At 36.1% G+C, this 14,228-nt stretch overlaps 1 protein-coding gene across 1 annotated transcript; it reads left to right on the forward strand.

The window, feature by feature from the left end:
* Window positions 1-351: 351 nt before the first annotated feature.
* ercc1 (excision repair cross-complementation group 1) lies at window positions 352-13,315 on the forward strand. The gene is made up of 9 exons (XM_006639079.3): window positions 352-562; window positions 2,216-2,641; window positions 4,900-5,003; window positions 7,634-7,733; window positions 8,620-8,696; window positions 9,309-9,408; window positions 10,265-10,336; window positions 11,240-11,308; window positions 12,506-13,315. Exons 1-9 carry the CDS (start codon window positions 500-502, stop codon window positions 12,569-12,571), a joined length of 1,077 nt encoding a protein of 358 aa, XP_006639142.1. The 5' UTR covers window positions 352-499; the 3' UTR covers window positions 12,572-13,315.
* Window positions 13,316-14,228: the final 913 nt, after the last annotated feature.

Raw genomic sequence — 14,228 nt, forward strand, 5'->3', positions numbered from 1 at the left:
ACGGTTCTAACTGATAACTGGTTTGTTGCTCTGCTTTCTTCATTTGATGTTCCCTTTGTATATGTATATTCTTACATTTGTATGTATTTGCCTTTGATTGCTATATTTTTGTATAATAAAATTAATTCAAAACGTTGTGTGGAAAATGTTTCAGTTCAAGACAGATTTCTCAGAAATCAGACAGTAAATATTCATCATATCTTAATCTCATGTTGTTAGGTTTAGGAAAAGACCGTAGCAATATGGCAGATTCGTTTTCTTTCTCTGGAATACCTACAGTAGCATGTTCAATTTCTATTCCTTTTGCATGGCTCTTGACATGGTATCGCGAGACTTGCGAGATTTGGCAGCTTGTTCTCACTGTTATGGCGGCGCTCTTGGGGAATCCTGTTTTTTTAGACCTACAAAAACACGTTTACTAATAACAACAACAACAACAACTTTTATTTATAAAACGCCTCTCCAAACTCTTTTATTTGCTTTGTTTCATTTTTATGGAATGGAGAAGAAGAAATTCAATATCAATTTGGATGATTCTATTTTTTCTAAAGAAAAAACACCGGTAGCTATTTTCAATCATATTGTAATTTCTTAGGTACAGATACTCGATACGTGAGAGGCTAGGGGATTATGTTTTCTAACAGGGTTTCTCGTTATTTCATATATTTGGTGCATAAAGGTACAGTATTTGTTAATAGAATAGGGAGAACAATTTATAAAACAGTTACGTAAACGTTATAACTAGTGTTACATATTGTGCATTCTATTTAAGTCTTTAAAATGTTAAAATTGAGTTCTTAAAGTCACAAAGGAGCCAAGGTCGTCCGGCACATATCGGATTAACGCGGTGCTTCTAAAGATTAGGTTTAGATATTGATTTTTAACTTGTATATGTACTGAAAAGGTCTTGAATGTAGATTTAAAAGTCTCCAAAACGTTTAATTAGCGCAAACTTTAACTGAAACATTTATTGTAAAATAATACCACCAGCTGGAAATATTATGGGTCATTTTAGGGAAAATCCCAATGAAAAAAATATTTTAAATGCGTATTTAACAAATTGTAACTGGAATAAATTCACATATATTTACATGTACCTGATGTTACGCACGATCTGTTGTAAAATAGGAAAATGCCGTTTTTCGATGAGCATTATCCAGGTAGACTTCCATTTTTCTTATTCCCCCCCAAAATAGAAATGCTACATATAGTCAGTTATCTTACTGGTACTGTACCTGTAGTTTCATTTGTCCTAATATTTATCCTTTTCTGAGCATATATAGAAACAGTTGGACTAAACTAATACGCCAAAAAAAGGCCAAAATGCCTCCTTGTTTGCATCCTTTATGTGCTTTAGCAAACCATATTTTTTACTTAAATCATAGTATTAAACTTGAGGACAATGTTCTGTATTTTATTTAATTTGTGAAGTAATCTATCATAAAGTAATATATCTTTTGTATCTCAAAATCAAGCTCTTAGGGTTCAGTACTTGGTGCAAACATTTGTCTTGCCCACAAACCCCAAATGTATTTCTCTACTTAAATTTAATCTAAAATCTGCAATTGTCTTCTGTAGCCTTATAACGCCTTATTTTAGTATACTCAAGAACAGTTGTACTAGATTACAATAATTTTCAGCATTATAATTTGTAATCTCAAAGAGACTGGCTTTGGGAGAGCACATCACACCTGTTTTCACCTTTTGTATGGCACCTAAATTCTAGGTTTCTAGTAATCCACTTAGAGGTGCGAAATTGTGAACAACAAAACATTTGATGGACCTTTGTGTAGACCTTTAGTAGTCCAAGTAGGTAGCTGCATCAGCATGCATATGCTGCAGAGGAACAAGTTAAGGTTTATTCAATGCTGAAAAGAGAAGAAAAGATGCACAACGTTTTGAGTGTGGAGAAGCCATTGTTTCTTTTCTTCTGTTTCAGCATGAATAAGCCTTAAAGGAACAAGTGATGGGTAATAAGTGTGCTCACACCTGAAGAAGGCTCCAGGGCCGAAACGTTGTGTTTTCTTTCTTTTTTTCAGCATGGAATAAACCTATTGTTCCTTTGTAGCCTACGCATGCTGACGCAGCTACCCACATGAATAAGCCTTTACTTGTTCCAATTAATTTAGTTGTACATTTTGCAGCCAGTTAATACAATGAAACTATGATCTTTGGTTTACAAAGGCTGTTAAATAACTTGAGTTTTGCTTTACAGGTGAAACCCTTATTTAAACCCTCAGGAAAAGGTGGAGAGGGGGCAAATGCAACTGAAGCTTTGAATCCTCCAGTGGGTCTCGCATCTGGCCAGACGCTATCCTACGCACAATTTATCGTCCAGCGGAATGCTGCACCTCCCTTACCAACTGCACCCCAACCCCAGAGGGAGGACCCTGCTCCGGTGGGTGGAGGTGGAGTTGCTGGGGTGTCGGTGGCCAAGCAGGATGGGAAGCCTGAAAATTGTACAGTCGAGACTGAGGTATTGGAACATGGGCAGTGTCAGACCAAGAGCCTGCCTGCAGAGGAGCAGCTGAAAAAGGGAGCTCTGTCTGAACAGAATGAGCCCCAAAGAGAAGAATCTAGCTCCACCAGTGTCGTGAAACTGCCGGGTACTGGGAACAGCATTGTGGTTAGCCCCAGACAGGTAAGGGTTCTGGTACTTTTCAGACAAGCCGAAGTTATTGCCAAACCAAAGTAAAACAATGTTTGGACTGTGAAGCCATGTAAATTGGACTGTTTCAGAGAACATAAGAATAGTTCAGATCGAAGAGCTCTCCAAGGCTTTAGTGTTTTACTTTTTACTTACAAATAAAAAAAAAAGCCAACTATCTGAGTTAAAGTACCAAACATAAGTTTGCTGTTGTGAGTTTAAGGAATTACCTTTTCATTGCAATTAACAACTTTGTGTTTTTGCCTTTACCTGTTTAATATCAGGGGTTTAAGACAGCCCTTAGTTATGGTCAGCTATCGTCATGCTAGTTCATTTCCCCTCTGGTGATAGATACTGCTTGGGTGGCTTAGCTTGTCGTTTGACAGGATTATGTTCTTCCCATTAGTCCCTCTACCACTGTTGCTCCAGGCCATAAGCTAATGTTTTTTTGCCTGGCTGGTGTTTGGGGGGGTGTTTTTACAGCACTTGAATCCATTGATGGTGGTAGGTTTACTGATAACTCCTCACTCTGCAGCTCTTCCCTAAAGTAGTTTCCATCTTTTAAGTTCAGGCTGGTGCTTCTCCCAGCCATGATCACATTCGCCTCGTGTCACGTTACAAGGATTCAAAGACACTTGAGCTAAAAAGATATCAGAACCCATTGGACTGGATTCATACATTCCCCCAACATGTAACATAAACTAGTCTTTTTTTTTCATCTCCTGGATCTGCCCCTCACATTTCTAATTACAGTAAGGTCTTGACAGGCCCTACAGCACAACAGACTAGCTAGTGAGTGAGCCTCACCCTGCCACTTGTCTCTGTACCCCTCACATAACATCACCATCTCAACTTTTTCTTTTTTTTTATATTGTAATGATCGCTCCCAGTTGTGTTGATAGTTTGGGAAATGACAGGCAGGAGATGGCTTTACAGGCTCTCTAACAGTTTTATTGCCCGATTCATTACAGTGGGATGTGTTTATCCCAGAGGCAGAGAGAGAAACTGCAGGCTACGTGCAGAGGAGAAATTCATATAGCTTTTTTTTAACTGATTGCTACGTGTTTGTGATTATTTTTTTTAAATGTATTAGTGTTATCTAAATTAAATGAAAGTCAATGCATTTGTACTTTAATTATCATATAAGGGAAAGTTATGTATGTCTTGTAACCTTGATATATACTATATACTGTAGTACATCATGTGACAGTATTGGGGTGGACATGTTTATACTGTATGTAAATTTGGCTATTCATCGTGGTTCTCTGCCCTGAAGCACACCACATCTTCTTTTTACCACTGTCTTCCCCACAACACCAGACAGGCTTCTGTTGTATAGCTGCTCTGCTGTACACACCTGAATAGGCTTCACAGATGAAAACCTTTTCTTTTTCAGCATGGAATTAAACTCCACTACCACCTTTATGTGTTGAATGCTGATGCTACTTTCCTTGCTTTTCCCTGCACTAATATCTCAAGTTTGTGTCTGTTTTGTACTGTATGAAATCACTTGACATTAAAGGCTGGAAAGGGTCTGAAGAGAGAGTAGTGTTCTTGCAGAGACATTTCAAGAGCCTGCACGGTTTGGAAGCTGGGGTGTAACTGGAGGACAAAGAGAAAACACTAGACATGGGGAGAACATGCAAATTCCAGAGAAAGTTCAGAAACCATTTTGATGTTTTCTGTTGTTTACAATGTACTTTAAATACCACATTTTTAGTGTTATCCATTTAATGTGAAATTATAATTCTTGAATTCAAGTATTGGTCCAGTCTGAAAGCACAATGTTGCACAATGTTTGAAAAATGCGTGAGCATTTGCACTTTTAAACGTTGTTTTCAGTTAAGACTAGAATTTGTTCAGTGGTCTCAAACCCAAAATAATGACATTTAACTCATGATTTCTTTATAGGGATTTGTGTAAAGTATGATTTCTTAATGACTTTAAATAAGAATATAAACAATATTATAAGTGAGAAAAGGACATTCACCCCATCCAGCTCATTTGGATTTTCATACCTAATGATTCTGAGGATCTCCTCCAACCATTTCTTGCAGGGCCTCAGCTGTGCCAGTATAAAATGGTAGTTTGTTCTAGATTTATACAATCCTATGTGAAAAACCGTATGTTTTTATTTCTCTTTTGAGATATAAATACAGGTCTCTATAGTAGAAATTTGACTGAAAAAAACTTGTAAACTAAATAAACTAAAACTATGTTCTCATTTCTAATTTCATTCTGACCTGCTACAGAGAGGTAATCCTGTGCTGAAGTTTGTGAGGAACGTTCCATGGGAGTTTGGCGATGTTGTCCCTGATTATGTCTTGGGTCAGACATCTTGTGCTCTATTCCTCAGGTGGGAATTGATTTTAATTGTTTTGTTCCATTTTTTTCTTTCTAGTTATAAAACACATTATAAAAACAAAACTAGTCAGTAACTAGTCAACAGCGTCTCACTGAATGATTAGACTACCAGACTTCAGGAAAGCTGTATGTGCATCAATTAACGGTGCTGAAGGGTTTTAAAAAATAATTATGGCAATATTTAAATCACAGGCTTCTATGTGTTAAAGTAGGATGACAACATGTTTTTATTTTCAAATATATGAATGCAACAAAGTAACAGATAAATAAAGAGTTCCAAAGTAGGTATTACTTGACTTCCTGTATTGTTTAAGAAAGCACAATACTGTTATTCTGTATTTTTATACATAGAAAGCTATATTTTTTACATCAAGTTATGTCACTGTATGACAGAAGTGCGCAGCTCATTTGCTACAATAGGTAAGATTTGATTCCAGGTTGTAAGTACCATCATTTATTAAAATAATTCATACAACTATTGCATAGTATTAGGACTGTTCTCTGATCATGGATTTTATAAGAGATTACAATTGAGAAAAGGACATTCAGCCCAGGTAGGTCTTCAACCAGTAACAGAATGATAGGCAACATGCAACATGGTCCAGGCATACAAAGATTGTTGAAATACTTAATATCACTTAATTATAAGTGAAATAATAGACCTTGTCCCTGCAAGAGTTATGATTACTGTGTACTAACTAAATCACAGTTCTTTTGAAAAGTACAGTACCGAAACATTTCATTGAGCAACAGGTGAAAATAAATGTGCAACAATATGTATGAATTGGTTAAATGCAGGAAGGAAATTTAGATTAAACATACTGAGATTAAGTGCTCAACCTTATCTGTTAGCGCTTCTTGAGGGATTAAGAATAACCCTCAGTACCAGTGATGATAAGTGAAAAAGTGCTGATTGTGTTTCATAATTAATAGAGGAGGAAGAGAGGACAGAATTGACCAAAAGTAAAGTTAAAGGAATATTAAATGACCAAGAAAACACTGGATATGGAAAAATTCTCTTTGATAGATCTTGGCAATATAAAAAGGGGAATCCATTTACATCTACAACTACCACTCTTTGGCGACATACTGTACCTGTTGTGTACATGAAACATCACCTTTCCGTTCACTTTGACACATACATTTCTCCAATTCTCTTGAGCAAAACCGCATTCTTCATTTTTATTTTCTTCAGTAACATTGACAAGGCTCTTTATTGCCATGTTCAAAATCAGTCTTTTAAAGTTGTATAAAAACACAGTCACACTGTTTTTGTTTTCATGCAAAGACATACCCCTCGAAACTCAGATCAATAATGACATCAAACAGGGACACAGCTACTGGTTAGAGAGTTGTGGGGAGCTCTGTGTATGTGTAATTATTACAGTAACTTCACTAAGGGCACCTCCTTAAAGTGGGGGCTGTTCTGGCTCAGACAAGGCAGGTATAGAATCCCAGTCGAAGCTCTGACTGCATGTGCCACATGGGCCGAACAAAATGAGCTTGGCAGGCCAGACCCAGCCCAGGGACCAGATGTTTGACACCCCTGGTATATTACATTCCTTTAAACCCTTGAATGCATCTGGTTACACAGTAGCAATATCTTTTTTTTGAAATGTAGAAATCAAAATTGTTGACAGTAGTTTTAATGCATTCTTACCAGTGCATCCTTTGATTGAACTTCTGTACTTTTGACTATGAATCCCAATGTCAAGATATGGCAACAAAACATACAGGTTGCTTTATAAGTAGGCTCAGAGCTGTCTCTTTAGTCTTTGTTGATGATGTGACTAATGATGGCAGCAACAGAAATGTATTCTAAAGTTCAGATCAATATTTTGTCTGCTTACAGTATGTAGTGCTTCCATTACTTAGAGTATTTGACTGGAACTCTTCTGTGCTGCATGACATGATCCAAAACATGGCCAATGCAACTAATAAAAAATGTGGAAAATCTTAGAATCTTAGAATGGCCAAGTCAATCTCCAGAATTTATTCCATTTATCACGAAATGTACAGAACACTGCATAGAATCTTATACATACTTATATAAAACATACTTATATAAAACCACCATCATCACAAAGTTTTAAACCTAATTGTTTGATAGAATGTTGCTGTGCTGCAAATATAATAAAATATGAATTTGGAAATCACTCTACTTTAAAATTGCACCATGTATAAAAATAAACGAATGTATTAAGAATATGTTCTTTGCAGCTTGTTTAGTGTCTTTTTCATCATTATTAAAATAAATGTGTTGAATTTGTTTACTCAACATGCTGTTTATCTTCTAAACACCATGGTGCTTTGATTAATGTTTTCACTTTCTGGTGAGGCTGTAATCTATCTCATTGTGCATTTAAATAATGTAAGCTCAGGTCATACAGTTGGTGACTGTGGGCCATATCTAAAATGTAGGTTCGATTGTTTTGTACAGGGCTTTCTTTTGTTTTTGGTAGCTTTAACTCTTAGAAGTGGTGGCCCTGTGGCCTTGTGGTGGGTGTGGAAGGGGTCTACTCCCACTCGTACTTTTCAGGCTAAACACACGTCACCTGCCACTGTCATTTAAATCCTTGTATGTGATTGTGCTTTTCATTCTCAAATTATATCTGCCCTCAGCCTGAGATACCACAATTTGAATCCAAACTACATCCATGACCGGCTGAAGCAGCTGGGCCAGTCATACACCTTGCGAGTGCTGCTGGTTCAGGTTGATGTGGTAAGTGATTTGTGTATCATGCAGGAAGCTAGCCTGACCTAAAGTCCTAGAGATGAGCTGAATATTTTCCAAGGCATAACACTACAGTATGTAGAAATCATTCTGTGCAATGACACTACAGTATGCATGCACCTTTCCTGTTTACAAAAAAAAATGTAATTTGGCTTCATAGTAGTAAACCTTCGTAACTAACTTTTTGGCTTTATTCTTTCTTTATGAAATTACAGAAAAATAGAAGTTCACAGAATTTTAACCACATAATATAATTAAAAATTCAGTTTTTGTAAGTTGTATTTTAACTTACTGTCCAGTTATAGACTTTGACTATGCACCAATATCTTGTTGGACTTTGCATAGATTAACTACCACCTGCTTCTTCCAACATGGCACTGGTGAGAGTTTAATTGGAGATGCTGTTTCTGACAATAACGTATGAGCATTATAGACAAATATTCTGCTATTATGCAAATGTATTTGAAATAATCAGAATAGTGATCAGGATAAAAGAGCGATATGGCAAATCTGCACTACTAAAGATTGCTGTGCAAGGACCACTGTCTCTGAAATATACACGGCTATCTCTGGTTATATTCGATTTACTATAGAATTCTGAAAATTATTGTAAGTTATCAGTCATCCCTTCCTTCATGCTATACTATGCTGCTAACAGCTATACGTAACATGTAATATTGTCTTTATACAGTATTAAAACTACCTGAAAGTACTTTAATATAGTTCTCACTTAATGATACCAAGTTAATCTCTAGAGGTGAAGTTGTAATAGGTTATTCAGACGTGCAAAGTCGGCTCTTCAGGTTGTTGTTTCCATCACTTTTCATTTTTATTGCTCAAACCACTCTTTCTGCTATCTTTCTATCTCCCACAGAAAGACCCCCACCATGCCCTAAAAGATCTGGCACGGATTTGTATTCTGGCTGACTGCACACTCATTTTAGCCTGGAGGTGAAAGATCGCCGTGGGTGGGGAGAGTTTTCAGACTGGCTTGTTAAAATGCATGTTGATGGCCAAAATAAAAATAACGTCTGTTGCAGAGTTCAGATAACTGCTATAATTCAGAATAACGCTAAGGTCTTAATGGAAATTCTGAATGGTCAAGCATTAGTGCACTAATGCAGTGGTGTTTGAGATGGAAACTTGGAGGGGGATTTTGCTGAGACCATGGGGGGTGATTGGGGTTAAAATATTTTGTTCTATTAATAAAGATGCCTTAATATTGAGGATTAAAGATAAGATATAAGATCCCTTTATTGGCCTTATACAATTTCTTGTATTAGGAATTTGTCTTTTTGCAAATATCAACTTGCTCTCCATGACACACATGCAGGATCCTTAGCCACAGGGCCACCTCACCGCTGTTTAAGTATTAGTTTTAAATGCTTCAGTAGCTGTTGAGTTTCAAACAGAAATTGACCTGGCTTTTCTCTTAAACAATGACAGTTCTCACACCTGCTTGGATTTATTGTTTGTTGAACTGTATAATGTTGTGGCTAGTGATCACTTCCATGTACATGATTGTACAGTACACTAACCGTAGTCTTTTTGTTTCTCTATAAGCCCTGAAGAGGCTGGCCGGTATCTAGAAACTTACAAATCCTACGAGAAGAAGCCAGCTGACCTTCTAAAGGAACACGTCGAACAAGACTTCTTGTCTAAGGTATTAAGAACAAAGGGGAAAATTAAACTTGAAGCGATTTTCATTCTAATATTTTATTACAGATTCAGATTTGGATTATTTTTCTCTACAGGTTTGGTCGGTCAAGGGTATATATAAAACAATTTTTCGGTTTCTAGATTGGAGGTACCTATGTACATGTGTATTCTGTAGAAAATAGATTTGAATTAAAAACAGATTCTTTTCAGGATGAGTAAAATAATCATTTAAATGTTAATTTCCATTCCTTTAATCTTATCACCAGGTGAACCATTAGCTGTCACCTCTTCAAACAAATTTTGTGATCTGTGAATAAATACTACTGCAGCTACCCTTTTAATTTCAATTAGAGTTATTCCAAATCTCTCAGAAAACAAAAGAATACTAATTTTATCCAAAAACTGTTCACAATGTAGATGAGTGCCCGTGTGGGCTACTGAGAGGAAGTAGCCTTGACTGTGGCCTTTGCTTCTGTTTGCAGGCATCTTCTCTTTTGTAAGATTGTCACTTCACTACAATTAAAGATAGACACTGATATAGAACAGAAATGCATAATTCCGTTTTGATTCCTTGTATTAACATTGAAATTCATTGTGGTGTTGAGTGTTTATTTCAACCATAATAGGAGATCTAGCCACATAGGAAGTAATGCGTAAGAGGTTGTTTCCTAAAGGTGTGCACATCAAAGATCTGGAGAGTATGGGAATTACAAATATATCATTCTTCCAGGAATGACTGTACAAAAGGTTAAAATCCTTCATTAACAAACTGTTTACTTCCTTTACCTTAGTTGTTGGAGAGTTTTTTTCTTTCATTTCCCAGGCCTGAATTGTGATTGTGCTTTTGTTTCTTATTGCAGGTGACCGATTGTTTGACAACAGTGAAGTCTGTAAACAGGACGGACGCGCTGACTCTGCTGTCAACATTTTCTGTGAGGCTGACTTCTGTGTTCTCATGATTTCATTTTGTGTCATTTATGTCAACCACAGTAAAGCACCCAGAGAAGGTAGCCAGCTATACAATAAGCAAATTCATACTAAATATACTAGCTAAACTACATTTTCAAGCTAAAGCTGCTTGAAAAATAACTGATCATTAAACAGTAGCTTCATTATAGGTAGAGGCTTTCCAAATGAGCAGAACTATTGTCTTAACTGTGGTTACTATGTGACGTAATGTCTGGAGCTTATTATTCTAGGGGGTTGTAGGTCTGTCCCAGTGGGATTTTTTTGGGTGCTTTACTTAAAGTGCTCCATTAAATGCTGTATAAATGGGCTTCTAGATCATCATTGCAAATGAGAATTGTTCTCTAATGACGTGCCTGGTAAAATAAAAGAATAAAAAGCCTACAGCAACACCAGACTTTTGAATGTTACTAATGGATCTACTAATGTCCTAAAGAGACTTAAGTATGCCCATAATTCAGTGATCTTTATGATCCCTGCTACTGCTTTGCTGTATAACCCCTGTTCTCTGCAAATTGCTTTGGCTTCCTGTGAAATTTAGATTGGTCTTTAAAGTTCTCATTATCACTCTTAAGGTACTGAATTTTTAGTCCTGGGCTATCTTAAGAGTGTATTGTATCACTATAGTCCATGTCTTAATCTGAGATCTGCTGATTCAGGCCAGACATTGATTTTTTTTTCATGTGAAAAATAGCCAGTGTGAGCATTCATGTTTTGAACAACAATATTTACTTTATAATAATGTATGTATTATTTGTAATTTAACACAATGGGGCAATTGAAAGGGAGTCAATAAGTTTGCAAGGGACTGTACATACTGTACATTTCCATGCATTCTTAAATTTAATATTAACAAATATTTTTTTTAGTCTCTAGATGGTATAATGAAAGCTTCCAAAGAGGATTTAACTGTCTGTCCAGGACTTGGACCCCAGAAGGTGAGACAAAATAGTGTTCACTTCTTTCATCATGTAACCATCTGTAGACAGCCTTGCCAACCTTGATCTGATCTACTGTATGCAAACTTTATTTTTGTCATTATCATAGAAATCTGTAAAACACTGTCATTAGTTCTCGTGGCTTTTTCATGTTCATTTTTTTCATGCCTCTTTTCAGTCTGCTGCATTTAATTGCATCTAGTCTTCTGTTTTCTAACTGCTTTATTAAATACAGGGTCATGGAGAGAAGGCAACATTAAGTTAATTGCCAATAAATACAACAGCTTCACTAGTCCAAAACAGTGCACAGGCGCACAGGAGACACCAGAACCTATTCCGGCAAGCAAGGGCCACAACACCTGGTTCGACATGGACCGGATGCCAGTCCATTGCAGGGCAGACACAAACCAAAACACACTTACCAGAAGTCAGTTAACCTACCAGTATGTCTTTGGACTGTGGGAGGAGAACAGCAAGCCCACACGAACACAGGGAGAACATAATTATGCAGATTGTACCCCAGGAATTGAACCCAGGGCCCTGGATCTGTGTGGCTGCATTGCTAACCACTGTGCCACCATGCTACCCTACACCTGTTAGGTGATTTACTATCCATAAGTTTGGGGTAATGAACATTCTTTAGGCACCACCACTACCACTATGTTGTAGAGTGAATCATCAACACCTGATCTCTAATGTTAAGCGAGGCTTAACATAACATAAGTCAACATAAGTATTTAAGTGTTCCATGAGTAGTTTCTTTGAACTCCAATCAGGTGTTTCCCATCTTCCATAGTTTGTTTCTGCTAACTTCAAGTGATCAGACAGTGTGTCTGTAATTACAGAGAAATCTTCAGATGTCCAAGATTACAGTTTTCACTTTTGTTTTACAATACCAAAGTACAACTGAAATGACAATTTTCCTTCATTGCATGTGCAATGTTTAAATGCATTTTTAAGGGGATTTTAAAAACAACTATTTTTTCCATATCATAAATCAGCTAGTGAGGATTAAATTTAGCCACAAAATATAACACTAAATACCCTTTCATTGATCTGTAATTTATGTTCTTAGTTTCTTATCTGTTTTGTTTCAAGAAGTTTAAATGAGACAGTTTTAAAAAAATATCAGCAATTAATGCTATATATTTGTACTTAGAATTCTTATGTTTTGCTGTTTTTTTGTCTTTATCTCAGGCCCGGCGACTCTATGATGTCCTACACCAGCCCTTTTTCAAAACAAAAAAAAGAACAGAAACTTAGTAGCATCTCCTTTTTAATATTTGTTTTACATGATAAATCTAACTGTCTAAGATGCAGAATGAGTTTTAATGTTTACTGCACGTCATTTGCCAGTGACCTTATGTTTTTGTGATCCATGGCTGACATTGTCAGTAGTGCACCAGTCACATCTGGACTGGCACCCATAAAGCCAAGAGCCAAGACAGGCGAGAATTGAAGAAAAGCTCTACAAGTCTTTTAACATCTCTCTGTAGTGGCTTGATCGTAATTTTTCTAGCAAAATGCATTAGCATATTTAGAAAACCATCAGTGTTGCAAGTTACTAGTAGCACAGGCTATAAAACAAGTGGAAATTAACTTTCAGGTATTATTTGACCTTTGTCCAAAGGATATCTAGTTGACTTATAAGGACCAAGTTTATTAAAAAGTGTATTAGGAGCAATGTCTTCCTTTTTTTGGTTAATATAAATCAGATATTCCAATTCATTGTCAGAACATTCAGCATATATTTAAAATGCAATGTTTTGCCTTAAGTAGTGCAGAAAATGTTAACTTATTTTGGAAAGGCAAGAGGAGGCATAATGAAGATCCGAATAAGCCTGGAGGTCTGCGTAGTTAGATAATAGTATTATTTGAGAGAACTGTTTCTTTCCACATTTAAAATATGGATATATCTTTACCTTGATTGATGGGGAATTAACAAATATTTAACATTCTTATTATGGATTCATGAGAAATCAATTTCAATAAAGTTTTTTTTCTGTATCACTATCTTTTTTTTCTTTTCAAGTTTTAAACCTCCCTTTAAAAAAAACAGTAACAGTGGTCCCAAAACCTCTGAGAAGCATAATGTTTAAGCCTTAGAGCAGAGTGGGTATCATATTTGCACATGCTTTTTGTTCGAACCCACAAAGTAAGAATTAAAAAAACGGTTGAACTCAGTTGAAGTATGACTCATTATGCATAAGTCTTAGGTGTCATTCTATACTATCAAGATTTGCTTACCACATTTTCCTGCCAAATGTATATAAAAGAAGCTGTTTAGGATGCTTAAACCTTTTCAGTGACTATAGGCTTGTCGTGTCTTACATCACAGTTTATTTCTTCTACAACTGTTGTATCTTGCAGGTAAGAAATTAGCCTTTCACTGTAAGTCGGTCTGTGTTATTATATAATAACAGACGTTTGGCATAGCACGAGTAAACGTTTTAAATATTAGGATAGACTCTGGTGTGTCTTCAGCAGATTTAGTCGCTTTTAATGATGGGTGGCTGTTTCAAGTAGCAACTCACTACATTAAAGGTTTTTCATTTTTGCAGTTTATTGCCTTATGCCTGTAATACTAAGAAAGCATACAGCTTAATTTTTCAATTTATTTATTAAGATGGGAAGGCAGTGCCGATATGTAACTTATAGTATTTAAAACTAATTCTATTGGTATTAAACACTACATTGAAATTAAGTGTCATGTTCATTAGTGCAACTTTCCAAATAAAGCTCCACCAGTTTTGTTATACAGTTTACTTGAACATACTGTATTACAAAACTCTAAAGAACTCTAAAATCATGAAATAAAAAAATTAGCATTGACATTGGAAAACCATAATAGATTATCAACAAAAATAACATGGTTTCACTATTTCAGTATTTAAATGCAAAGCAGATGAGTTTATTCAGG

Source organism: Lepisosteus oculatus, chromosome 15, assembly GCF_040954835.1.
Source record: "Lepisosteus oculatus isolate fLepOcu1 chromosome 15, fLepOcu1.hap2, whole genome shotgun sequence".
Taxonomy (NCBI): domain Eukaryota; kingdom Metazoa; phylum Chordata; class Actinopteri; order Semionotiformes; family Lepisosteidae; genus Lepisosteus; species Lepisosteus oculatus.

Excerpts from the sequence above, each read along its gene's own strand:
- ercc1 (XM_006639079.3), top strand. The coding sequence starts at position 500 with ATGGAGAAGAAGAAATTCAATATCAATTTGGATGATTCTATTTTTTCT. Across the intron at positions 5,004-7,633 it reads TCTTGTGCTCTATTCCTCAG|CCTGAGATACCACAATTTGA; the intron begins GTGGGAATTGAT and ends ATCTGCCCTCAG. Across the intron at positions 11,309-12,505 it reads CAGGACTTGGACCCCAGAAG|GCCCGGCGACTCTATGATGT; the intron begins GTGAGACAAAAT and ends TCTTTATCTCAG.